The 26,867-nt window shown below is 43.5% G+C and overlaps 1 protein-coding gene across 3 annotated transcripts in view; it reads left to right on the top strand.

Annotated features, from left to right (window-relative positions):
* Nucleotides 1-2,827: 2,827 nt before the first annotated feature.
* The window catches only part of THSD1 (thrombospondin type 1 domain containing 1), a 65,709-nt gene continuing 41,669 nt past the window's right edge, over nucleotides 2,828-26,867 (top strand). For 2 of the 3 annotated variants that reach the window (XR_014291707.1, XM_082602006.1), the window contains exons 1-4: nucleotides 2,828-2,998; nucleotides 5,948-6,097; nucleotides 9,604-10,569; nucleotides 21,253-21,411. Coding sequence is in view for 2 of the 3 variants with exons in the window: in XM_082602006.1 (XP_082458132.1) it covers nucleotides 6,040-6,097; nucleotides 9,604-10,569; nucleotides 21,253-21,411 (1,183 nt within the window). In the remaining variant the exon portion in view is untranslated. The remainder of the gene's footprint in view (nucleotides 2,999-5,947; nucleotides 6,098-9,603; nucleotides 10,570-21,252; nucleotides 21,412-26,867) is intronic. The other variant, XM_082602007.1, reaches the window with a different exon arrangement.

The following is a 26,867-nucleotide window of genomic DNA, read 5'->3' as shown; positions in this document are numbered from 1 at the left end:
ACCAGTCACTCACTCAGAAAAAGAACTCAAGATATCTTGTCAGCCAGCTTGTTTTAGTTCAATACAGCCAAGACAGTACCACTGTTCTTTTGAAAGCTTTTTCTTCACATCTATGTTGCCTTCTTTTACTTTATTTAAAAATATTTTTTAAACATCTTTATTGGGGTATAATTACGTTACATTGTTGTGTTAGTTTCTGCTGTATAACAAAGTGAATCAGCTATACATATACATATATACCCATATTCCCCTCCCTCTTGCGTTTCCTTCCCACCCTCCCTATCCCACCCCTCTAGGTGGACACAAAGCACCGAGTTCATCTCCCTGTGCTATGTGGCTGCTTCCCACCATCTGTTTTACAGTTGGTAGTGTATATGTGTCCATGCCACTCTCTCACTTCATCCCAGCTTACCCTTCCCCGTCCCCGTATCCTCAAGTCCATTCTCTACGTCTGCGTCTTTATTCCTGTCCTGCCCCTAGGTTCTTCAGAACCTTTTTTTTTTTAGATTCCATATATATGTGTTAGCATACGGTATGTGTTTTTCTCTTTCTGACTTACTTCACTCTGTATGACAGACTCTAGGTCCATCCACCTCACTACAACTCAATTTCGTTTCTTTTTATGGCTGAGTAATATTCCATTGTATATGTGTGCCACATCTTCTTTATCCATTCATCTGTCAATGGATACTTAGGTTGCTTCCATGTCCTGTCTATTGTAAATAGAGCTGCAATGAACATTTTGGTACATGACTCTTTGAATTATGGTTTTCTCAGGGTATATGCCCAGTAGTGGGATTGCTGGGTCAGATGGTAGTTCTATTTTTAGTTTTTTAAGGGACCTCCATACTGTTCTCCATAGTGGCTGTATCAATTTACATTCCCACCAACAGTGCAAGAGGGTTTTGCCTTCTTTTAGAAAGGATTAAACTATCTTAACTGTCCAGTAAACAGTAATACAGTTGGGCAAGTATTCTAATTAAAGCAAAAATGACCAAGCATCTCAATAAAGGTCTTATTTAAAAAATGACCAAGCACATTGATCTGGGCACTTGCACCTGGATTTAGGCAAAGAGTGGGTTTCTAGGAAGAGTGTGTGTCTGAAAGATCAACACTGAGCAAGTTGCTTTCTGTATGTTTCACTCAGTCACCACAAAACTTCAATATAACTATTATTAGATGCCTTTTACAGTGGAGGAAAAGAGGGATTAAGTACTTACCCAAGGTTACAGAGGCAGGGCTGGACTTAATCTCAGCTGTGTCTAACTCCCACTCTTAAAATGAGCTTTTGCTTTCAAAACCAAAAATGGCAGGGCCTGTGGCATGTATTTAAAAAGAGTTCTAACTGACTTGAGTAATAGATGTTGGACTAGATAATTCTGACGGTGAAATTGGATGATGACCTTTGCCAACTAAAAATTGTCACTTGCCACCTGTCTCTACAACGATTAGGTCACTAGCCCCGGCAGTCACTGACCTTCAACATACCCTGAAAGGAGTTCAGGGTGGAGATCAGGAGTGAGGCACTTTGTGCCCTGGGAAAACTGGCAGAACAGACATCAGATAGTTAGATATTTTCAGGAGAAGATTTTAGGAGCCCGATTTCTTGCATCTTATATCCAGAAAGGCACTAAAATCATTAACAGAGACACCTGTGGCTGGTGACGAACAGCATCCTTGTGACTAGCAGCAAGCCTCTGCCAAAACGTGTGCTCGGTTGCAGCATCCTCCTTCACACAAATCACACATACACTGACCTCCCACACCCTACCTCTTCGGAGCAGTTCTTCAGGGCTATCTGAGAGGTGTATCCTGGGCTTTAGTCCTCATTTTGCTCCAAATAAAACTTAACTCACAACTCTAACGTTGTGTACTTTTTTCAGTCCACAACCTTAAAGCCTTTTTTGAAGCTTTGGCTGGATTTAATCAGTACTGCTAGCATTATTTGACAAGATGGGTACTTTGCAAATTTGGTGCCTCTGGTAAACTCTGATAGCTCTGATAATTGAATACTTGTGCTACTTTTAAAAGATTAAGTAATAGATTCAAGGACCTGCAAACGATATATTTCTAAGAGTTAAACACTGAGGTAAAATTTACAAGCAGTGAAATACACAGATCTTAAGTTGGATGTTTTGACAAATGCGTAATAAATCCATGTGATTCACACCCCAACCAATAGAATGTATCTATTATCTCCCAAAGTTTCCTGGGGCCTCTTTCCAATCACCTGCTCCCCAGGGGCCACCAAATCTGTGCTACGAGTTCTGTTCCCACACATTGGTATGTTAATGGTAAACTGCATTGCACTTTGCAGCCTATTCAAAAACAAGCACGGCTGCTAAGGTGGAACTCTATCCTCTCGTATTCTTTTAAAAACACAACTTTAACACTTCTGGATTAGAGTTTTAAAACTATTTTAAATTAAATAACCACTTCTGGCTCCTGAGAAAGAAAAACGAAGATGCACTTTACCTGAACTATTCTCTTTTGAACCTCTTCAGTGACATTCGGGGAAAAAAAGTTTACAGCCCACCGGTTATACCACTTCCATGCCTGACTCGTGGTCCCCCAGAAGACAATGACACGGGGGCGGAGGGGGGAGAAGTGATAGGATCGGAAATGCCCGGAGACTGTCGGCTCGCCCTTAAACCCGGCTCCCGCCTGCGGGCGGTGGGTGTGCGTGGCTGGCATCCGCGTCCCCTCCCCGGCCGCGCGTTTCCTGCCGGGTTTCCCGTCCAGGAGCGGGCCAGCCGGGCGCGGGCAGGGAAGGATGCGCTGCCCAGAGCGGGCGGGGCGGCCCTCGCGAGCTCCCAGAGGACCCCCGCCCGCCGGGTGCCGCCCTCCCCGTGCCGTCGGGGGCGGGCCCGGGCGGAGCTGCGGGAGCGGCGCGCGGCGGGCGGGGGGCGCAGTCCCGGGACGCGGGATGCTTGGTGCGCTGCCTCGCCGCGCCCCAGGCCACTCGCCCACCTCGCCACCTCGCCCGCCGGTCCCACAGGTAAGAAGCGCCTTCCGGAAGCGACCCGGCGGGAGCTCCCGCCGCGGGGTCCCCGGCGGCTCCCGGGACCCTTCCGCCCCACCCTCCCCGCCACCGGAAAGCACTGGTGGACGGGACCGTTCTCTCCACGCACCCGGTCCCCTTCCCTCGCTCCTTGGTGCTCAGCCCCCAGGGACACGCGTTAAAAAGTGTCGTCTCCGGATCTCTGAGTCTCGACTTCAACCTGAACTCGGCGCTTTCCTGGCGCAGGTGTGGCCGAGTGTCTGAGGCTGACGGTAGATTGATGGGTGTTGAGTCCGAATAGTTGGGACCCTTGAAGAACAGCTTCTGGGGTACTCTGCGTTTCAGAACAGGTTTGCTTCTTTCCATAAAGAAATCCTTACAGGGATGCAAGCAGTATGAGGTATATGCCTTGCAAAACGGTCCTCATTTTAAGAGATTTTGTGCTGGGGAACACCAGCAGCCTTAGATTTCCAAGCGTAAACTTGACTCGCAGGCCTGGAGAAAGCTGAGTAGATGTGGGGAGCGCGCAGCTGAGTAGATGTGGGGAAGCAGCATCCAACCCGTGGGACCAGGCATATATTCGCCGATTGGCCGGAATATATAAATACAGCCCGTTTACACGAGCCGCTTTGGAATTAGCGATTTCCTCCTAATAAATATTACTATTAGATATACACTCGAGCGTGTGCATGTTTGTCAGAAGGGACAAGATCACTTTGCTTCTTTTTGTCTTTCCTTTTATTCTTTCATAAATCATTGGTCCCATGGTGTTTAGCATAATTCAGTTTCTTTTTCTGCAGCTCTGAAGACACTAGGGGATACAGAAGCGTGTATCTTAGCTGATTTCAGCAAAAACATGGGATCTGAGCTTAGCGTGGTGCCCTTAGCCACTGAGAATATTCACAACTTCCTCCTACCCTCTAGCTGATACATTTAGAATTTGTCTGTAAACGTTTATGGGTGTGAATGCTATATGGAAGTTTTAAAAAATGTGTATAAAGTATATCTAAGTTCCTATTTTCTCAAAATGATTCTCAAGCTAAACATTGTAAGTAGCCAGTTGTGGTATTGGGAACACGTGTTGGAGGAAAATAAGCAAGCAAGGTTGAAAAAAAATTAAAGAAGCATGCTATTTTCTTTAAAACAACAACAAAAACGTAGTGATTTTTTTACCCGGCATTCCATTCCATTCTGGGATGCTCTGTTAACATCTTCAAATTAGTGTTTGAGCTAGTGAAAAAAAAATCAGCATTTATTTTCAAAAGCTTGGGAGCATTAAAAAAAAAATCCGTATTATGTAAACCATCTTATGGCTTATAAAATAAAGCAGCCTGTTTTCAGGTAGCCTGGATTATCTTGTAATTCCATTTCCATCCAGCTCTAAATATAGATTATGACACTATTCTCTTTTACTAGTCTTCTTCATAAGAAAGAAAATGTGTTATAAGCACAAAATCAGTTGTGATTAAGAACTTCTTTAAAAAAATGGTTGTCATGGGGAAGCAAGCAATTTGGGAGAAGCCAGTACAACTTTTGGGGGCCAGGGATAGCTTCTTTCTCCTTACTTTGATTACTGAGTAGCAGTGACTAAAAGGAAGCATTTTAATTGCCCGAAGTGCCTACACTTGCCCGGGAGATACGATGATGCTCACCTGCTGTCTTTGGTCAAGTTTCCCAATTCATATTCAAGGAAAGGGTTGGGTCAAATCCATGCCTAATTCCAACAAAACTGAATTTTCTTTTCTTTTTGTTGGGGAGGGTGGGAGCCTTAATCATCTGCATGATTACACTTCCTATCTCTGCTTCTCTTTGAGGAAGTACAGCATTTCCTTTGCTCAACCAACTCCTACAGAAAGAAAGCTAATAGAGACACACCAATTTCCTTTCCATTGAATTTTTGATTATTTCAGTCAGTCCTCTTAATTCCCTTAATTTCTGTCTTATCCGAAGGGATGTGACATACGTATATTTGGAATATAATATACTTATTAAAAATAGATTAACTGCATAATGGAGGGGAATGTAAACATTAAGAAAATATATACTTGTTTATGTTTAGTACCCCATAGTTTCCTAGACTCAAGTATGAAAAATACGGGCTCTTAAATGCCCCGCATCTTATTCTGTTGTCTAATAGTCTGTTTATATCAAAATAAGTGCCTCTTCCCACAAATCATTCTGAACCACAGGCCATCAAAGTCTTCCCTGCCCTCCTAGGTGGTCTGGGAAGATTGCTGCATGAAATCATTCATTTCCTAATGCATGCCAGCCAGCAGCAACAAGTATTGGAAGGCTGACAAAGATGATAGCTGTTACTTGTTTTCTCTTTAGAGTGCCCTAACCAAGGGAAGTCTGGACCACCTGGAGTTCATATTTAATTGCAATAATCTGGGTATCTTTTTTTTTAAAGGTTCGATAGTTTTGACATAGCTCCTAGGCATTAAGAAATGAAGCAATCCAGATAACACACCAATTGTGCAAGAAGGACAGTGTTAATAAACCCATTTGTGGAAGCAAGGCAAGTCTACACAGCACGATGCAAAATGAAAGTTTGGCAAAATTTTAGTCAGTTGATTAACTGGCATATTAACTATGCCAAGCATATAAATATGTGAAGATATAATATTATCCAGGTTGGCAAGGAGCTTTGATGAAATTAAGCAGAGAACAACCAACTCTCCACTTAAGGATGTGCTATAAAGGTAAGAGACGTGGTGTTTTGCAGAGATAGTCTTGGTGTTGGGCAGACCTGAAAGCTCTTAGCAGGTGAGCTATAATGGAAGGAAAGGACATGTAAATTACAGATCATTTCCCTGGGGGAACAGTAGTGTCCTTGCTGTTTCCTTTTCAGTATTAACTAGGCAGTTTGGCTTCTTAGAATGGTTTTGTCATCTCAGGATTACTATTTTATGAATCACACTGAACAGAGCCAACGTTTTTTTGAAGTTCTACTTTCAGGTGTTTTTGAAGAAAAATTCACCATTTGGATGTGAGAAAGGACATGAGGAGACCAAAGACCTGGGATTTTGCTGATCAGAATGAAACAAATGTTGAAAGACTTTTCAAATCTATTGTTGGTGGTGCTCTGTGACTATGGTGAGTGTTGTGTGTACTTACGCTGTTGGTACCAATGAAGAAACATAAATGGAGGGTTTATAAATGCATGGATGTCGATGCCCCAAATGAAGGAGGCGGGGCAGGGACTACAGTGCAGTGCCTTTTAAACTGTGATTCTTGCAACCCTGGATTCTCTTAAGGTTCTGTGTTATTAATTCAAATTTCACTTTAAATACACTCATTTCACAAATTGGAGACAAGCATGTAGCCCTCAGTTCTCTTTGACTGATTTCCTAGTATTTCAGTATTATATGTTTAAACTTCACTCACACACGCAGGAAGTGATGTTTTATATATTGGGGTTCTACATGAGATTTCACTTGACAAGAGAGTTTGCTGCTGGAATACCTTTGGAACAAATCTGAATTTCAATCCTTGCCAGTTGTGTGCCTTTGTCTAGTTTCTAAATCTCTGTCTGTGCCAGCAATAATATTGACAGGGTTGTTATGATGATAAGATAAACTCAAGAATGTGAAATACCTGAATGTCTGAGCACATAGTAGGTGCTTAATGTTAGTTTTCTTCATTCATCTTGATTCAACTAAAAATTCATTTCTCAGAGAGTTTTATGCAACTACTGAACCAGTAGATTCAACCATATAATACCCACCAGTTTTCTTTTGATGATTTCCAAGTGTTTCAGACATCTAAGCAGTTGGTGGTATGAGAGTGGAAACTGTTTTCAAATTGATGAAGAAATTATCATCCAAGAGACAGAGAATCCTGGCTCGTGTAATATCGGTTGGATGGACCAGAGTGTGTACTGTTACTTTTGTCCAGTGAGTCTTCTCCCTCAGTCTTTTATTTTTTAAGAAGTTTATTTAAGCAAAAAGACACTTGACTTGCAGAGAACCAATCTGGGATCATTTCTTTTAAAGTCCTTTATCCCTACTTAAAAATAGATTGCTCTATATGTAACAGCCTCATTCAAAAAATTATAAAAGCTTGCTTTGTTTCATAATGATAAAGACATCAAAAATTTCCATTTAAACAGTCTGCAAGGACGTTTGTTATTGTTGAGAGCAGTATATCTTACTGCAATATAAAAATAAAAGTTGATTGAGCATAAAATAGAGCATACAAGTTGAGTACAAAGGCTACTGCTGGAAAAGGAGGTATTTTCATAGACCTGGATTTTTTTTTCTCTTCTCCATTTGATTTTGATCAAAATATACCATTACCAGTTAGTGTTTTTTCTTTTTTAAAGCAACCTGCTTATATTGAGACACCGGTTCCTTTAAATACAATAAAGGAATGGGGAGAGAGGAAATGAAAGAATGGAGAAAACTGTACTGTAGTAGTCAGGATGTGGTACAACCAAATTGTAGTTTTCTAAATGAGTGTATTCTTGTCTATAAAAGCAAGAGTTTGAGAGTAAAGCAGCAAGTTCCCTCTTCAGTACACACCTCCTTTGTGCTGCTGTTGGAATCCATCCGTTGCGGTCTGTTTCCTCCATTTCCAAAGGGCCATGTGTGTCTCTTTCATCGACAGGCTGCCCATCAAATCAGAATCTGATCTGCCTCATCGGTATCCGTCATTGGCAGTTCATTAGTTAACTAAGTGCCGTGTGCCTCTCGCTCCTAAAATGCATCACAGAACCATTCTGCCCCGTCAGATTCAAATGAATATGAGCTTTGTTCTCGGTCCTTTGTTCTCAGCAGTCCTTCCTGGGCTACAGTGAGTACTGGAAGCTCTTCAGCCACCTGTTCACAAAAAAAGTATCAGGTCCACCCTGAACAAGCACACAAGCTGCACCGAAAGGAGCCGCCTTTGGATGAGCTGTCTCCATCCAAAAGGGAGTGTCCCTCAATTTCTGTACTGACTAAAATGAAAACAAAACAAAACAAATCAAAACAACTTTATCCTATTAAGGTTTTCAAGCAAGTGCTGATTAAGCATTCAGGTCTATCCAAGTTTTATATATTTTATTTCACCTCATCTTAAATAAGAAATGGGTGAAGTGCTGAGCTAATTAAAACAAACCTTTATGTGCCAATATTTTCATGTGCTGATTCTAATAATCATTTTTTATATCTTTGAATAGTCTATTTTTCTTTTTTAAAAATTTTTATTGGAGTTTAGTTGATTTACAACCTTGTATTGGTTTCTGCTGTCCATCAAAGTGAATCATCGAATAATCACTGATTGAGTATGTTTAAAGACTACCAGCCCAGACAGCATATTGTCCTTTGGACATATATGATATGTACACATTATTATTATTATATTAATATAATATTATGTTATATTATCATGTATATATAAGAAGACTCATAAATTCATACTTACACATGTTGTTTTTCAAACCAAAGGGCACTGCGGTTCCTTAACTCTAGAATGTTTCTTACCCTAGTCACAGGCCAGCTGATTGATGCATTGCCACACTCTGTCTCCTTTGATATGTACTTGGACAGGGTTCAAAATAGAAACAGGGATTCTTGTGTGTCTGTGCTCTTCCCACTCTTTACTTCAGCTGCTCTGATGGGTCTCTTTTTAAAAAAAGATAGAATTGGTCCTAACAGAGTGATACTTGTGGGCCAGTAGCCATCTGTCCTATCTAGGCCAATAGCAGTTACTGTAATGTCATTAAAATTGCTAAGGACAAGCTTAGCTATTCCATAAATGTTCACTCTATCCCTTGAATAACCCATGCAGGATAGAATGTCAACATTTCTTATTCATCTGAAAATTTCTGCCTTATACAAAGGAAAGGCCTTTACTGGTGAAAATGCTCAAGCACTTGTCTTGAATGTCAGAAAACAGTAACTTAGAAGTTCAGTTGATCGTTGGACAACACGGGGTTTAAGGGTTAAAGGCTCTGATCTTCTGCACGGGTATAATTTATAGTCGGCCCTCTGTATCTGCTGTTCCTCTATATCTGCTATGTGTATCTGCGGATTCAACCAACCACAGATCGTCTAGTACTGTAGTACTTACTACTGAAAAAAATTTGTGTGTGTGGAAGTGAGCCTGTGCAGTTCAAGCCCATGTTGTTCAAGGGTCAACTGTATATTTAGGGTCTCCCATTTTAAGTAATCTAGAGCAGTGCGTATTGTAGCATTTAAATCAGGCTTTCTCTCATTTCACTGTAATCCATTTTCCCCAAATACCTGAACACTTCAATATGCCTAAAATGAGAAAAGTCAAGTGTTGGATTTTTATCATGAGACTTGTCAATTGTTACTCGTGCTTATTAGGTTTTCATCACTGATGTATTACATTGTTGACTGTTGTGAATTCAGAGTATTTATCATTAATTCATTATTTTCAACAAAACCATGAAAAATGGAGATGCAGGAACAGAGCCACTTTAGAATGGAAGCAGCTCAGGGCCCAGCTCCCAGAGTCAGCACTCAGCAGCATTTTGCATCATCTTTGGCTCAGTTCAAACTTCTCTCGTGTCTGAAATGCTGTTTCCATCGATGTCACCAATAGTGTCGCTCAGATATTCCTTTTTAAAACCCACTCTGACCATTTCCTTTCAGTTCTTGGAGAAGCTGAATATCTCCTTCTGGGGGAACCGCGCCATGTAGCACTAAGCAACAGGACAGTGTCTGTGGACTTCCAGTATTTGGATGGTGCCAATGGGACGCTGAGGAATGTCTCTGTCCTGCTGTTGGAGGCCAACACCAATCAGACTGTTACCACCAAATACCTCCTGACCAACCAGTCCCAGGGGACCCTCGAGTTTGAGTGCTTCTACTTCAAGGAGGCCGGCGACTACTGGTTCACGATGACTCCGGAAGCCACAGACAGCAGCCCTCCGGTCCCCTGGTGGGAGAGGAGTGCCTTTCTGAAGGTGGAATGGCCTGTCTTTCATGTTGACCTGAACAGGACATCCAAGGTGGCTGAAGGCACCTTCCAGGTGGGCCTTTTTACCAGTCAGCCGCTGTGCCTGTTCCCCGTGGACAAGCCCGACATCTTGGTGGATGTCATCTTCACCAACAGCCTTCCAGAGGCAACAATGAGTCAGGGCCAGCCGCTGGAGATAAGGGCTAGCAAGAGGGCAGAACTCGCTCAAGGCCAGTGGGTTGAGTTTGGCTGTGCACCTGTGGGGCCAGAAGCCTATGTCACTGTGGTGCTGAAGCTGCTTGGCCGAGACTCGGTCATTACGTCCACAGGCCCCATTGACCTGGCCCAAAAGTTTGGATACGCACTGGTGATGGCGCCAGAGCTCACGTGTGAGTCCGGGGTGGAGGTGAGGGTGCTGCCCCCGCCATGCATCTTTGTCCAAGGGGTGATCGCTGTCTTCAAGGAAGCCCCCAGACGCCCTGGGGAAAGGACCATTCGGCTGGCTGAAAACAGTCTGACCTTGGGAGAAAGCAGAACAGTATTCAACTGCACTTTGTTTGACATGGGGAGGAATAAATACTGCTTTGACTTTGGCGTTTCGAGCAGAACCCAGTTTTCTGCAAAGGAGAAGGAGTGCATGCTAATTCAGAGAAATATAGGTTGGTATTGAGATTTTAAAGCGAATTTTTTTTAATCAAATTGGTGCCTTCATGCAATCAAAATTATTATTTTGAATTTAGGTGAACTTGATTTTCTATGAACTGTACCATCATTTTTATGGTTCACTCCTCATAATGTCCCAAATGGCATTAGCATCCTTATCTGAAAAATGAAGAGTACTGGTTAGCATACCCAGCTCACTCCTAACTAACCGCTCCAGGTCTTAGCTTCCCCATCAATAAAGTGGGGATAATAAGAGTATCTACCTCAGAGAGTTGTAAGAATTGAGTGAAATCAATGTGTACAGTTCTTAGCACAGTGCCTGGCAGGTTGGAAGCAGTGATAAACGTCAGCTATTATTACATTGTATTTTTTTTCTATGTTTGTTAATTTAATTTTTATTTTACATTGGAGTATAGTTGATTTACAATATTGTGTTAGTTTCAGGTATACAGCAAAATGATTCAGTTAGACATATATATATACACACACACATATATATATATCCGTTCTTTTTTCAGACTCTTTTCACATATAGGTTATTACAGAATATTGAGTAGAGTTCCCTGTGCTATACAGTAGGTCCTTGTTGATTATCTATTTTATATATAGTAGTAGGTATATGTTAATCCCAACCTCCTAATTTATCCTTCCCCCACCCTGACCTTTCCCCTTTGGTAACCATAAATTTGTTTTCGAAGTCTGTGAATCTGTTTCTGTTTTGTAAATAAGTTCATTTGTATCATTTTTTAGATTCCACATATAAAGTGATGTCATATGATATTTGTCTTTCTCTGCCTGACTGACTTCACTTAGTGTGATCATCTCTAGGTCCGTCCATGTTGCTGCAAATGGCATTATTTCATTCTTTTTTTGTGGCTGAGTAATATTCCATTGTATATATGTACCACATCTTCTTTATCCATTCCTCTGTCAGTGGACACTTAGGTTGCTTCCATCTCCTGGCTATTGTAAATAGAGCTGCAGTGAACATTGGGGTGCATGTGTCTTTTCGAATTATGGTTTTCTGTGGATATATGCCCAGGAATGGGATTGCTGGATCATATGGTAATTCTATTTTTAGTTTTTTAAGGAGCTTCCATACTGTTCTCCATAGTGGCTGTATCAATTTATATTCCTACCAACAGTGCAAGAGGGTTCCCTTTTCTCCATACCCTCTCAGCATTTATTGTTTGTAGACTTTTTGATGATGGCCATTCTGACCAGTGTGAGGTGATAACTCGTTGTAGTTTTGATTTGCTGTTCTCTAATAATTAGTGATGTTGAGCATCTTTTCATGTGCTTTTTGGCCATCTGTATGTCTTCTTTGGGAAATTTCTATTTAGATCTTCTGCCCATTTTGTATTGATTTGTTTGTGTGTTTTGATATTGAGCTGTATGAGCTGTTTGTACAGTTTGGAGTTGGTCGCTTCGTTTGCAAATATTTTCTTCCATTCTGTGGGTTGTTTATTCGTTTTGTTTATGGTTTCTTTTGCTGTGCGAAAGCTTTTAAGTTTAATTCGGTCCCTTTTGTTTATTTTTGTTTTTATTTTCATTACTCTAGGAGGTGGATCCAAAAGGATCTTGCTACGATTTATGTCAAAGAGTGTTCTGCCTATGTTTTCCTCTAAGAATTTTATAGTATCCAGCCTTACATTTAGGTCTTTAATCCATTTTGAGTTTACTTTTGTGTATGGTGTTAGAGAATGTTCTAATTTCATTCTTTTACATGTATTTAAAAATTCTGTTATTACATCATATGGCAAGTCCATGGCAGGTATGATCAGAATTCAAAGCTAAATCCCAAATTGTACTTAGTAGCTTTTCACTTCCTCTAGGACGTCCTCAAACATGTCTCTTTCCTCTCACCTCCTTCATTATAAGAACGAAGCCTCTTTAGTGAGGGTTCAAAGCAAGATTTCTAAAAACTTCTTTAAATTTTGAATTCTCTGCATAACGGCCTCCCTAATCACAAAGAAGTGGGGTTATTACAATTCCATCCATGCCCCAGGCTCCTCTTTGTGTTTCTTTCCCTTTTCCTGGGTGCAAGCCTGGTGCTGGCAAGAGGTTAATCTGGCAGGGATTGTGCTGATCATTTACACGTGCTCTTATTTCCGTCCCCGCTAAGCCTGTGCTCCCTGACGGCCCAAGCCTCTGAGCAGCTTCAGTGCCCCCACGTGTTTCTTGCTCCAAATTCACTCACTCCTTCTCCTTAGAAGTCCCTTTCCTTTGACTCTCTCCCCACCCACTGGCCACTTCCCTGCTTGCACTTACCTCTCTCTCCAGCCTAGATTCCGTGGCCCATCCCTTTAATCGCTCTCCGACCAATACCCTAAACACCTCTGCCCCGATATCCTTCTGATCGCACCCAGCCACCCCCCGGCTCTGCGTGGATCCAGCCACCTGCCAGCCGCCCTCTACACCCGGGCAGGCCGGGCCTCCACCCTCCCCTGGGTCCACCATGCTGCCCACCCTGCTACTCACTGTGCTCCTGCCCTGCACAGCAGCCCTTTCGGCCCTCTTCTGCTCTCCTCGGACCTCACCCCTGCCCCTGCCTAACTCTCTGAGCTGACTCGGCTCCGGCCACACAGAGCAGTGGGAAGCCATCAGGTGCGAGCTCCCACCAAACTATCTGTAAGCCTGCAGGCAGCCATCCCACAATCTCCCCCTCCTTTGCTGTCCCCAGGGAAGCAGTGTCATTCCTCCAGTACCAGGTCAACCGTCCCCCCCACTGTGGGTCCCAGCCCCTCTGCTCTTTCGGGAACCTTCTGTTAACCGTTATCCCCCTATCTCCCCCGTCTCTAACCATCCCTTCTTTACTGGTTCATTCCCATCAACTTCGAAATGTACTTAATCGTCTCATCTAAAAACGAAACAAAATCACCCCTCATCCCCTGGTTCTCCCCCAGAGCACAGCCTCTTTCTCTCGTCTTCCTTTTATAGCCCCGGTTCTTGAAAAAGCCACCTGTACTTTGGGGTTTATTTCCTCACCCCCCCATTCACTTTTCAACCCACTCCAAACCCATACCCCTCCCCTGCAAACGCTCTCACTAAAGCAGCCAGCGAATGACTTCCAGGTCCCAAACTCTGGGGACACTTTCCAGTCCGTATCTTCGTTGACCTTGATTCTGTGACATTACACTTGCCTTGTTTACCTCCTGCCTCCCTGGCTGTTCCTTCCAGGTCTCCTTTGCCGGCTGGTTCCATGACCCCATCGCATCCCTTAAGGCTTGGACTTCTGCATCCTATACTAGAAGCACCTCAGCATTTTTCATTCTTCACACACTCGCTAGGTGATCGCTGTCCTGATGCTGATGACTCCATACTGGTATCTCTCCCCTGCATCCAAGTGCTGAATAGCTGTCACCCCCCAGATGTCTCCCAGGCACCTCAAAAGCAGCATATCTGGAACTGGACTCATCACCTCACCCCCTAAGCCTGCTCCTCAGTACAGGACTCCACCCCATCTCATTGTTCAAACCCCAAACCCAGGAGCCTTCCTCTCCTTCACTTCCTATGAATAAATCACTAGGCCCTATGGATTTTGTCTCTTCAAAAAATCTCTGTCTCAATCTCTGCACGTCTCTCCATTTCCACTGATACCGCTTGGTTCCCTCCCTCCGTCCACTTCATTCTCTCAAGGCAGCCAGAGAGGAACTGTTGAAAATTCAGGTCAGCTGAGGCTATTCCCTTGCTGAAAACGTATCAGTCACCTCACTTGACACCTCACTCTTATGGGGATGGGCATCCACAGATGGGCTGGAGACTGGGCAGCCCTCCTCCCACCTTCACTGGGTTAACATTAACCCGTCCCCCAGGTCTCCTCCTGGGTGACTCTTCCTCAACCCCAGACTAGGTAAGCTCCCCGCTGTACACTGGCCCAGCATCCGTAGTTCCTCTTTCATGGCATTTATCACTTCTGTCATTGCTTGTTGAGGGTCTTTCTCCCCACGTTTCTCCCCTGCCCCACCCTGCCCCCAGATTGGAGAAGCTCCTTTGGCGACAGAAGCCGACTTGGGCTGCCAGGAAGCTATTTATGATCTTTATTTGGCCCGCTTTGTACACCTGCCACATTAACAGGTACTCAGTATGTGTTTATTAAAGTGAAAATTGCACTCTGATGTCTGAGCTAGGTATCAGTGGAAAAACAATTATGTTAATCATTCAAGATATGCTTGCCGTTTCAAAAGAATGTATTGCTTAGAGGGAAAAAAAATTCTAATGGACTGAATTTAGTGGAAGCAAACCAAGGGGAGTAAAGGAATTCGGGCCACGTGATGAAAGACCTTGGGAGCAGGAGGTCTTTGTGTTGGTTCTCCCTGGGAAGGAGCAGAACAGGAAGTGATGCTCTGTGTCTAGGCTGAGGGTGCTCAGGGCTCCCTGTAGGGCTGCAGCAACTAGACACGACCGGGCAGTAGGGCTGGAAGCAGTACCTCGAGGGGCTGAACATTCCTGGAGACCCCAGATTCTCTGTGTGGCCGCCCAACAGGGACTCTGTTTGGTTAATCAGTGAAATTGACGCCAGTGGTGGGAAACTCCGTGCCTTTGTGTTTTTAGTATAAAAGTTTATAACTAAATCGAGTTCTTTTCAGTTTCCATTTAAATGGACAGCTCTGACCAGTAAAGACTGGTTTTTTTTTTGCCAAATGGCATCATTCAGGAACCCCATTGAACCTACCATGAGGTGTGACCCACCGACTCACAATGAATTTCTCATTAGTTCCTTTTGGAAGGGGAATAAAGGGTTTGATATGTTTGTCTCTTTTTCCAAATACGTCTTAGGACCTTAAAACCATAAATACTGATTTACAGCAAAAAGATGTCAAACATGATTATTTGTGACCTTCATTTATCCTACTTAGTATGAATGTTTATGTGTTTCTCTGCAGAAGCGTTCATGTGTGTGATTATGGGATGCTGCTAGGGGAGTATTAGTAATATCTGGTACAGGCGCTGTAATAACATGCAAAAGTCTAAATTGAGAAATTCTAAATTTTGAATTCATCTGCCCCAAGGTTGTCAGATAAGGGATAATGGACCCTGCATCTCAATGCAAAATATGTATTTAGGGCAAGTTGAGAATTAATGATAGAAGATATAAATTCATAGTCACATAATTTTTTTACTTAGTTTTTTTGACAAGTAAAAATTGTATATATTTAACACAGAGTTTTCTTGATAATTTAAATTTGTTGGCCATCTTCTTGTTTCTCTGATTAGATGGTCTTGTTTTTCCTTCACAATGTGACTGAACAAGAGCTTTTTACCAAGAAGAGTAGTACTGTCATCCTGTCATTTGCTTCTTATTTGCAGGTGCTTAATTATTGTATCATCTTTAATTCTTTGCCAGAATCTTTATAAGCCATTTGTCCACTTAATTCACCTAAAACTAGAGAATATAATTAAATATAAGCAGGCCCTTAGGTGGTTTAATACTCCACAGTTCTCTGAAAGTGAATGAACCGGTAAACCTTTCCACCTGGTGTAACTCCTGCTCTTCCTTTGGGATTTTTTTTTTTTTTTTTTTAGAATAGCTGACATACTGTATGTGACTTTCTGACATAATAACATTTATATAGTGATTACTTTGCACCAAGAACTGCTCTAAGTGCTTTATGAATATTAACCCATTTAATCCTTATAATAACCCTATGAGTTAGGCTTATTGTATTGTCAATTTTAGAGGTGAAGAAATGAGGCACAGAAAGGTTAAGTAACTTTTCCAAGGTTGGTGGCTTACCCACTACTGGTGGTTAGACTGACTTGAGCATTTGCTATTCCCACTATTCCATGCTGGCTCCCATATAATCATCTATCAATCTAGATAGTAAACAATATGAAACTTTTAGATCAAAAAAGTTCCAGTATTTTCCTCCTCATCTCATTGGTTCATCTTCTGCTTCCCACCCCTCCTGAAAGACATGTAACCCACTTTGGAGCCCACTGGCCCAGGCCTAAGCATGATTGGTCTAATATGAGTGAGCCTGTGTGGGGCACAGAAAACCTGAACTGCTTATCCAGGTGCCTTTGTTCCCACTGCTGCTTTTGGCTACTTACTCATGTCTATAGAATTTTCTTTCTTTTTTTTGTATATTTTATAATAACTATTTTTTAATAGAATTTTCTTCTAAGGATGTTTTGTTTAGTTACTTTAGTCTCTTGAGTGAAATGTCTTGCAGATGTGAATATTTCATACTCTGTATTCCTTCAGATATTCTTGGGAGTGGAAACAAATCTCCCTTTTCTTATTCCAGACACATTTTGCTCATTCAGAATTAATATCCTCTAGAGTGGCCTGAAAGGCATTTATCCTGGTCACACGGGTTTGTTACGCAGTGGGAGTGCACGTATGGACATCTAAACGGGACAAAACAAAACAGCCTTTCATTCATGAAGTAAGACTACTGTTTAGAATAGTGGTCATCTTATTCTTCATTTGTAACATGTGAACTATAGCTAGCCAATGAGTTCCCGTTTTGCCAAGTATTTTCCTCAGTGTTATTAACAGAAATCTTCAGGGAACAAATAAAGGTATTTAAGACATTTTTAAAATTTTGGCTGATTAAATCTGTTCATTGCTTTATTTGAGTGATTTCCCCTGTTTTCTGTTCGATTAATTTGGTTTAGCAGTAAAAGAACCTAAAACTTAGTTTAAATGTTTATTTTTTAAATTGTTGATGATCCTGCCAGCCATAATTTTACTTTCCAAGGAAAAAAACACATTTCAAAGTGAGATTTTTGACATTAAGATTCATGCTTTTATCAAACCTTTGATTTTTTTTTTCCTGGTGCCCACTAATGGAATTTTTGTTTTTAGTTTGACAAATGACTTTATGTATTTAAATAATGTCTAAGTAAAGTAAAAGAAGAGTTAAGAAAGAATAAAAAAAGGATTCTCAGCTTTTGTAATTCTGCCTTTTGTGGTCTTAAATATGAGCACAAGAGAAGGATAAACTATGTATTGACTTTTCAATTTAGATTCCACAGTAGTGGAATTCCCAGTAAATTTTTCAAAAAATAAATCACAATACTTTAGCTCAGAGAGACTTAATATGAGATTCCCAAAGCTTTGCAAGCACTGGGAGCTCAGTGTCTCAACAGCTCTGAAGCTTGAGGACAAAGCTGGCTTGTTGTTCTGCTATTTGAGGAGCCACAGAGTGATCTGGGAGGCACAGAACCAACATTGTGTTCAGCTGGACCTCTGGGTGGAACATAATTACCACACCTCAGCTGATGTTGGTCCAGGACACTGGTTTGTAATGCTCACACTCTTGTGACAATCCAAGACTTTTAATTGCTGTAAAGAAGTCATATTCCATGACTCATTCCAAAAATTGCACCACTTGGCTCACCTGAGAATGTAACTGCCCTGCATGTTTTCCATATGTTTTTGTAGTGCTTTGTATACCCTTGACTGCATTGTGAGTTTTTGTCCATAACGATAAAGAGAGACTTTTATGCAGAGGATATCTTGTGCCTAGTGTGGGCATGACCTGGTAGGTCTTGGGATTGGATGGGTGCTCACAGAGAAGGGACTTTAGGATAATTATTTGTAGGGAACTATCCAATTATTCTCTCTGGCAGTGATTACTTATATGCTTGGAAGAGATGTTTGCATTTGTCAATCAATAATGACTGTTCTGGGAATGTTTTGTAGTAAGTATTTTGAAGCTCCGGTGTTAGTCGCATCCCTGTTTATGGTTGTTAAGGCAGCTGGCTGAATTGACCCTTTGGTCATTATGTAACATCCCTCTTTATCTCTGGTAATACTCCTTGTTCTGCAGTCTGCTTTGTCTGATATTTATAAAGCCACTCTAGTTTTCTTTTGATTAATGTTTATAAGGTATAACTTCTCCCACCTTTTTACTTTTAACCTATTTACGTATTTATATTTAAAGTGAGTTTCTTCTGAACAGCATATAGTGGGGTCATGCTTTTTTATCCAGTCTCACAAACTCTGTCTTCTAATTGGTGTTTAGATTATTTATATTTAGTGTAATCCTTGTATGGTTAGATTAAGATCTACCATCTTGGTAGTTGTATATTTTTTCCATCTGTTCTTTGTTTCTTTTTCCTCTTTTCATCTGCCTTCCTTTGGATTAGTTGACTATTTTTTATGAATTACTTTAACCACACTATTGGTTTATTATTTATACCTTAAAATATTTATTAGTGGTTGTCCTAGAGCTTACAGCGTATATTTTTAATTACTCTCAGTCTACCTTCAGATAATATCTTGCTTCATGTATAGTGTAAAGACCTTATAACAGTACAATTCCAATTCGTTTCTCCCATTCTTTGAATGATTGTTATACATTTTACTTTATATATGGTATAAACACATAATACATTGCTACTCTTTTGCTTTAGATCATCAATTATATTTTAGAGCATTTAAAAATAAGAAGAAATAAATTTTATCTTTACCTCTATAAATGCTAATTCTAGCACACTTCATTCCTTTATATTGATTGATGCAAGTTTGCCTGGTATCACATTCCCTTCTGCTTGAAGAATTTTCTTTGAACATTTTTTATAGTGAAGGTCTGGTGGTAGAATTAATTAATTCTATTAATTTTCATTCATCTGAAAAAGACTTTATTTTTCCTTCATTTTTGAAAGATATTTTCACTGGATATGGAATTTGGGGTTGGTGATTTTTTCTTCAGTACTCTAGAGATGTCACTCCATTATCTCTGGCTTGCATGATGAGAAGTGTGCTATAATTCAGATTTTTATTCTTCTGTATGTGATATAATTCCACCTTGCCCCCTCTCTCCCACCACAGCCTTCAAAGTTTTCTATTTATTTTTAGTTTTTAGCAGTTTGAGTGTAGTGTGTTTAACTTTTTTGTTTGTTTGCTTTTTTGTGTTTATACTGCTTCATGTTTTCTGAGCATCTTGGATGTAGTTTGGTGTCTTTCATTAATTTTGGAGAATTCTTGGACATTAGTCTCTTTTTCTTCTGGGATTCTAGTCATATGTATGACAGACTATTTGATATTGTCCCACAACTCTTAGGTATTCTGTTCTGTTTTATTCACTCTTTTTTTTCCTCTCTCTCTTTGTGTCTCAGTTTGAGTGATTTCTGTCGATATGTACTCAGTTTCACTGTTTCTTTCCTCAGCTCTGTTGAGTCTTGTTGATGAACCTCTAGAAGGCATTCTTCATCTCTGTTGCCATGCTGTTAATTTCTAGCATTCCAATGAACTCTTTTTAGTTTACAATTCTCTGATGAAAATTTCCATCTGTTCATGCATCTTATTCACATTTTCCATGAAAACTTTAACATATTAATCATAGTTAATCTCTCTCTCTGACAGTTCCAATATCTGGGTCACATCTGAGTCTGGTTATCTTAATTACTTGGATATTTATTGTTTTTTTCTTGCTTCTTTGTATGTCTCATAATTTTTGGTTGAAAGTTGGACATTTCCTTAGAACTGTAGACATTGATAAATAGCATTTATGCCTGGAAATTGGCCTACCCTATTTATGCTAGGACTTTAGTGTGGAGATTGGGTCAATATAATAAGGAATTGAGCTGTGTTTGAGTTTTTGCTATTGCTGTGGCTATCCTCAGTGCACGATCGAGTTCAAAATTTTCTAATGTTGCTTTGTGTTTAGGGTAGGAGTTGGGTTGCCAGAGGGTTTCCTCCATACTTCTGTTGCACCCTCAACTTTAGGTTTGAGCCTGCACATCAGAAAGGCTTTTCCTTGTCACTCTTGCCTCTCCCCCAGCAGTAGACTCTTGTTATTTGATACTTGGTAATTGCTAGCCTGGAGCAGGGTGGGTGTTAGCTGATGGAAGTGGAAGAACATCTTCTTGTTCTGGTTCAGCCTTAGTCTTAGGCAAGCGCTCTACATCTGAGTCTCAAGGATGGGGCTTTGTCATGATCCTGCCCCTTGCCGCTGGTAGAAGCTGTCTATTAGTCTGGGCCCAGGGTCTTTCCTCCTCCTCTCTAGGGGTGAAAGATTTTCTTCTTTTTCCATTCCTTGTCAGCACTAGGTTTCAGCTGCTGCTCTTAGAGTGACAGGGTTTTCTGCCCTGTCCCCAGTGGTTGGGCTTTGGTTGATAGAGCAGATGGGGAGGAGGATCTGGGTGAGGTTTGTGTCTTTTCCACAATGCTTCTCCTCCCCTCCTTGGCCTCCACCATGAGGGAGGCTCTCCCTGGTCTTGTGCCTGCCCTCGGTCCTCCTTGTGAAGATCTGGTGAGATCCGTGGAGAAGAGCCTGGAAGTGGGTACAAATTCCCAGTTGGGTAGTGTGGCTCCCAGGGGTTCTGTATTCTCACGCTAGCCCACACCAGGCTTCTGGTGGTTCATTATATTTTTAGATGATTTCTCACCAGCTTGTATGAGGCCTGGCATCTGCCCCAGGAAGCAATGTTTGCATCCTGGCTTTCCTTGGAGGAGTCTGTCTTTCCTCCGAATTCAGGCCATTTGGTTGTCCTGTGACCTTAGCTCTCTGAAGAGTTCTAGAAAGGTTGATATTTTGCAGATTATACAGCTTTCCTTTGTTGTAGGGGGAGCAGCAACATTCCAGCTTTCCACTTCTTTGGGAATGTTCTCCTTTACTGACTTTTCAAAGCCTGAGGTTTGAGTTTTGCTGCTTCATTTGGGTGCAGTTAAATTCTGATTCTCAAGTGAGCTAGCATTAAAAGCCTGGCCGATGTCCTTGCAGAAACTTGGGGACTGTGGCAGCCGTGGAGCCAGTGTAGTGCCACGTGTGGGGACGGCGTCAGAGAGCGTCGCCGCCTGTGCCTGCCCTCCTCCCCCTCCCGACCTGGCTGCCCTGGAATGTCCTCGGAGAGCTCCCCGTGTTCCCTGGAGGACTGTGCGGGTAAGGTATCCATCCTCCTTTGCAAGCCTCTTCCCAGAGGGACTGTCGAACCCAGACCTGCCTGACAGTCGCCAGTCTGAGTTCAGGAGTGGACGCGACGCTCTGTCGCTGCTGCTTCTGGCTGTACAGACTCTGTGCCCTTCAGTGGGTCTGCGACTGGGGGTGTCTTGCCAGGGAGATGACAGGGAACTTAACACGGTCGAAGATGGGGAAATGACCAGGACATCGGTGTAAAGGAAAGATTCAGACGTACGAAATCATGTTTAAAAATACAAAAAATGGGAGGGATGATGATTTCTTCCTGATATTTGTTGTTGTTTCTCCCTCCTTTACTTCTCCCCCCAGAAATTGTGGGAAAACATTAAAAAAAGAGTTTTTCTCCTCCTCATCTCCGAGAAGCCCCAGGGAACCAAAATGGACATTATTTGTCCAAAATGGGGCAAGGCACCCTATCTTACCCCCTGAAGGGCTCTGTGCTTATTCTTTTCCCCCCCGCCCAGGAGGAGAAGGTGGGGAAGTTCATCTTGCCCTCACCTGGGGGCTGGCCCTTCCTTCATCCTCTGAGCATCTTGAAATGACCCCCACTAGTAGGTGCTCAGTGAGTATTGGAGGTGGGTGGTCTATGGTGTGGTGCTCAGGTCACTCAGTTGGGTTTGCTGCAGCTTACGGGGCTGAATCCCATTCATTTGCCACAGGTTACAGTAAAAAAAGAATCCTTGCTCCTCCCACACACCATCGCCCCTTCGGAGACACAGCCAGCTCCCCATTTAGTTGACCAGCCTTTGCTGTGGTCCTGACCCTTAGGTGAAGTCCTTCTGTTCAGTCTTGACTTCTTCCACTCTCCAATTCCAGGTTGAAGACCATCCCTGGTTCCTTGTCCCTTTGGGATCTGGAGAAGTGTTTTTCTGTCTTTGGTCTCAGAGCACCTTGTAGCCAAGACCACTGGCACCTGACAACACCTTGACCAGCATCCCCACCTGTGACCTTACAAAATTCTTGCTGTCTCCTCTTTCCAGCCAGTGCTGTAGGCCTTGTTCCCTTTATTCCAGCATCCCAAGGACATTCTCTCTTTATGATTTTCCTATTACAACCTCAGACCCAGGCTCTTCTCCTAGCCCCCAGCCTACCATCTTCTTTCATCAGCCCTGAGCCCCACCCTGAATCTGTTCTTTCTCCAGTTGTATCTCACACTGTCTTCTAAGGCTCTCTTCTCTGTCTGCCCTTTTCTCTACAAGTCCCCTTACTCTCCACAGCTCCTTCCTTGTGTATAACTTCTTTCTCTCCATTCTGGGATGGCGTGTTGTATTAAGATATTTCATCTAGAGTTCTGTAATGCTCAAATGAATTAAAAATCAACTGCTCCTGGCTCCTACTGCACTTTTAGAAGGGACAACAATATCAACCATTTATTACATTATCTCACTCAAAGCTCACAATAACTCTACAAGGCAAGGATTCTTATGCTGGGCTCAGATCTTGAGAGCTTGCTGCTGCCCGGCATTTTTTCTAAGTGCCTTGCACATATGAAGTCAGTACGTCATTATCTACACATACAGGTGAGGACTTTGCAGCAGAGAGAGAGGGTACATCACCTGCCCAAGACCATAAAGCTAGAAAGCAGGGGACTAGATCTGACCTTATACTAAGCTAGCTATCTTGAACACTTTGCCTCTACGTACAGGTCAGTCTAGCTTTCTAAAACCATCTTGGAATTAGCAATCAGGTTTTGAGGCTGTGTGATATTATTTCATGCTTTGGCATCTTAATCTCTTTAATCCTGGGTGGGAACTGGAAATTCGTACATTATAAATTAGCAGAGAGGGTAAGTGCTACAGACACCCCTACTTCTACTATAAGTGTTCCTCAGAAAAATAAATGCTTGTGTGGATAAAAATGATCATTTCTCCAAACTGTTCTCTTTTTCCAGTTCAGCCTGTTTTCCACTCCTTGGAAATGTAAAGATCTGTTTGCAGGCTGCTTAGCGTCAGGAAGTCTCCTTCACTTCAAGGAAGAGGGAAGACAAGATGAGGCAGAGATGGGTGAGGTCAGCAGCTCTGGGGCTTTTCTCCGGCTGTGGTTTTGAAGGGTTCCAGCCAGAGGCAAGTGTACCAGCTAAGAGGCCCACGTGTACATTCGCAGTGCTACCCACTGACGGAGCAGCCACTGCAGACGAAGACATGATCATTCAGGGAACAAGTCTTTCATCAGTCACCTATTTTCACTTGGTTGAGAGCCTAGAGTTTGCTTGGCTTTGAAAGGATGTTTTTTTTTTTTTTTTTTCTTTTTTTTTTTTTTTTTTGCGGTACGCGGGCCTCTCACTGTTGTGGCCTCTCCTGTTGCGGAGCACAGGCTCCAGACACGCAGGCTCAGCAGCCATGGCTCACGGGCCTAGCCGCTCTACGGCATGTGGGATCTTCCCGGACCGGGGCACGAACCCGTATCCCCTGCATCGGCAGGCGGACTCTCAACCACTGCGCCACCAGGGAAGCCCTGAAAGGATGTTTTTACGCCAAGGTCTGAGTGAAGTAGTTCTACGTTAATTTGTTCTATCTTGTTTACCACGAAGAGCGGGAGGGTCCAATTGCCATTGCGCCCACGTTCCATCTGATGGGGTGTTGATCAGTTTGCTATTACCTTTTTAATAATGAATCTATCAATGAATATAACATTAATTGAGTACCACCTCTGTGCCAGTTATTGACTGGGGTTCGGAGGATATAGATGAGCCATGTCTCTGGAAGGGGCTTACGATACAGTAGCTCAGCAGACACCAAAGCAGGAGTAGCGTACGGTGCAATAGAAAGGTATCCACAGCTTGCTATGGAAGCTTGTGACAGTCCATGCTGGGAACACCTCTGTTCCTGGAGGAGGTGATATTTGAGCTGAAGATTGAGAGCTGAATAGGCGTCACCGGTGAACTAGGTGAGAAAGGGAATTTTAGCAAATGGAGCAATTGGATGAAAGCTTGGAAGATGATGGCGTATTATGAAACCCAGGGAACCTGGCAAGAGTTGGATGTGGCTGCAGGATTGAGTGTCAGGAGGGAGTGAGAGAAATGAGGCTGGACAGGGGAATTCCCTGGCGGTCCAGTGGTTAGGACTCTGCACTCTCACTGCCGAGGGCCTGGGTTCAATCCCTGGTTGGGGAACTAAGATCCCACAAGCCGCACAGCGTGGCCAAAAGAAAAAAAAAAAGGCACAAAATGAGACTGAACAGGTAGGCAGGGGCCAGATCCCGAGGGCCCTTGAAGACTGGACCTGTGTTGTAGAGGGATCTCTTGCCTGTAGCGTGGAGTACAAATCAGAAGGGCCAGGGGTGGCAGCACTGAGGCCTGTTAAGAGGTTTTCAGTGACCCAGGGGGAAAAGGAAGCACCGGCAGTGGGGATGCAGAGGAGAGAAGGATTCAGCGACTCTGGATGTGGTGAGTGTGGAGAGGGGAGTGTCGCGGGTGAGACCTAGGATTTTAGCGCTGGCAGCTGCAGGACAGCAGCACCATTCCCGTGAGATCAGACGTATCAGAGGAGGCACAGGTTCCGGGGGAAGATGGTGAGTCCTGGGCGTGTGGAGGTGGAAGTGTCAGCGGGACGTCGATGGAGAGAACAGAGCTCGTGGAACCAGGATGGGATCTAGCTCTCCCTGGCTCCAAAGTCCGTGTTCTTCTCTCCGAATTAGAGAATTGTTGAAACCAAGAAGAGAAACAATCCCAGGAAGGGTCGGACGGTAGCCGATGCTGCAAAGCTCAGGGAATAGCAGGACGGTACTCCTTTGCATTTGGCTATTAGGTGGTTAATGACCTCGATAGGAGCTGCTTCACTGGAAGCCTGGGGGCAGGTTGCAGGAGCCAGAGGTGACGAGGAGTCAGCACACGTGGACCCTTCTTTCTGTACGTTCCGCTGGGAAGACAAGGAGCAAGAGATGGCCGTGGCAGTAGTGAGAGGGTTCTAGAAAGATCTTTGTTAAGTGCGAAGAGCTTGAACATGTTTCTGTGGAGCTGCACGGAGGAGAAGCTGGAGATAACAGGTACAGAGGGATGACCCCCTGGAGAAGGGTGGCCTAGAGAGCACCTGGTGGACTCCTCTTTATGGGAAGACACTTCTCCCACTAATTCCCTAGAGAACGAGGGAAATGGAGATGTGGCTGCTGCTGAGTTTATGGGGGAGGAGAGGATGGCCGAAGAACCTGGGGGTCTACTTGCTTGATAGCTTCTAACTTTTGTGATCTAGCGGACAGCTGAGGAAGAGGATTAGTGGTAAAACTTTGAAGCACTGTTGTAGGGGATGGAAGAGAGAGGGTTGCTTAGGAACCTGCAGAAGGAGTTGTGGGCAGTCAAGTTTGGGCGCCATCAGCACACAAAGGTTCTGGCCTGCATGGGTGCATTATTTTCTCCACCAGGGCTCAGGGGCCTGGGTGCAGCAGCTGATAATCCACGTGTCTGGATTTTTCTAGGAACAGACTTTTGCTTCTGAGCAGGGGAGGGGATACAGCTCAGTGTTAGAGGTCAGAGAGTTGAGATGATTGACAGCAGAAGGATCTAAGTGATGGATCCTGGGTGTAGGGAGAGAAGCGAGGGCAGAAGGTGGCTGCCGGATGGAGAGAAAACGGACGGGTTGGAGAATCCGATGCTGCAGCGAGGCTGAGTAACCGTTGTATGAATAAGGAGTGAGCGAGAGGGGAGGATACAGCCAGAAAGTGGGCTGTGAAGTTTTAAGGTTTCAGAAGAGGAACAGCTGCAGACAATGGGAAGGTATGGCAGCTTGGAAGGACAATGAATGGTCCCCGCTATGGGATGGTGAGGAAGACTGGACCCAGGTGCTAGTAACTGCTGGCTGCCCTGAGGTGGGGAGATGACACAGTTGAGGGAGGGGTAGAGAGGGTGGTCTGGGTGGATGGCGTCGACGTCAGAAGATTAGAACTTCTACACGGAGGTAAAAAGTCAGCTGAGCTGGCAGCCAGGAATGAGGAGGCTGAGGAACACGCCCTGCTCTGGCTCTGCTTCTGATAAAGCTTCACCCAAGAGTGGGCCGGGGTGGGGGGGCTGTGCCCTGAGGGATGGCCTGTCCTCAGGTCAGGCAAGGAGACACACTGTTTTGTGGAAAGTTTCTGCATCGTGCGGAGCTTGGTCATAGGTGTCCTATAGGGTGCAGTGGAAAGGGGAAAGGGGAGCAGTGGGAGGATGGAGATGAGGCACAGAACTGGTGAGGGTAAGACTGTGGGAAGAAGAGATAGAGGACATGTGACTGGAAGGGCTTGAATGGTGAACAGTGACCAAGGAGGAAAGAGAGGTGAGCCCTGTTGGCATTGGGTGGTCTCGGGTTCCCGGGTACTACAGGCTGAGGCCCCAGGTGGCGTCTGAGTCTTGGTGAAACATTTTGATGACTGTGAGACACACCAGTTTGAGAGAGCGGGGAAGAAGAAGAAAAATCAATGCCACGTGGAAGGTAGGAAGTGGAGTGAAC

Source organism: Mesoplodon mirus (assembly GCF_964341445.2).
Source record: "Mesoplodon mirus genome assembly, chromosome: 17".
In the NCBI taxonomy this organism is placed as follows: domain Eukaryota; kingdom Metazoa; phylum Chordata; class Mammalia; order Artiodactyla; family Ziphiidae; genus Mesoplodon; species Mesoplodon mirus.
Note: the sequence above shows the minus strand (reverse complement) of the source record. Positions and strands in the feature narration are given on the sequence as shown.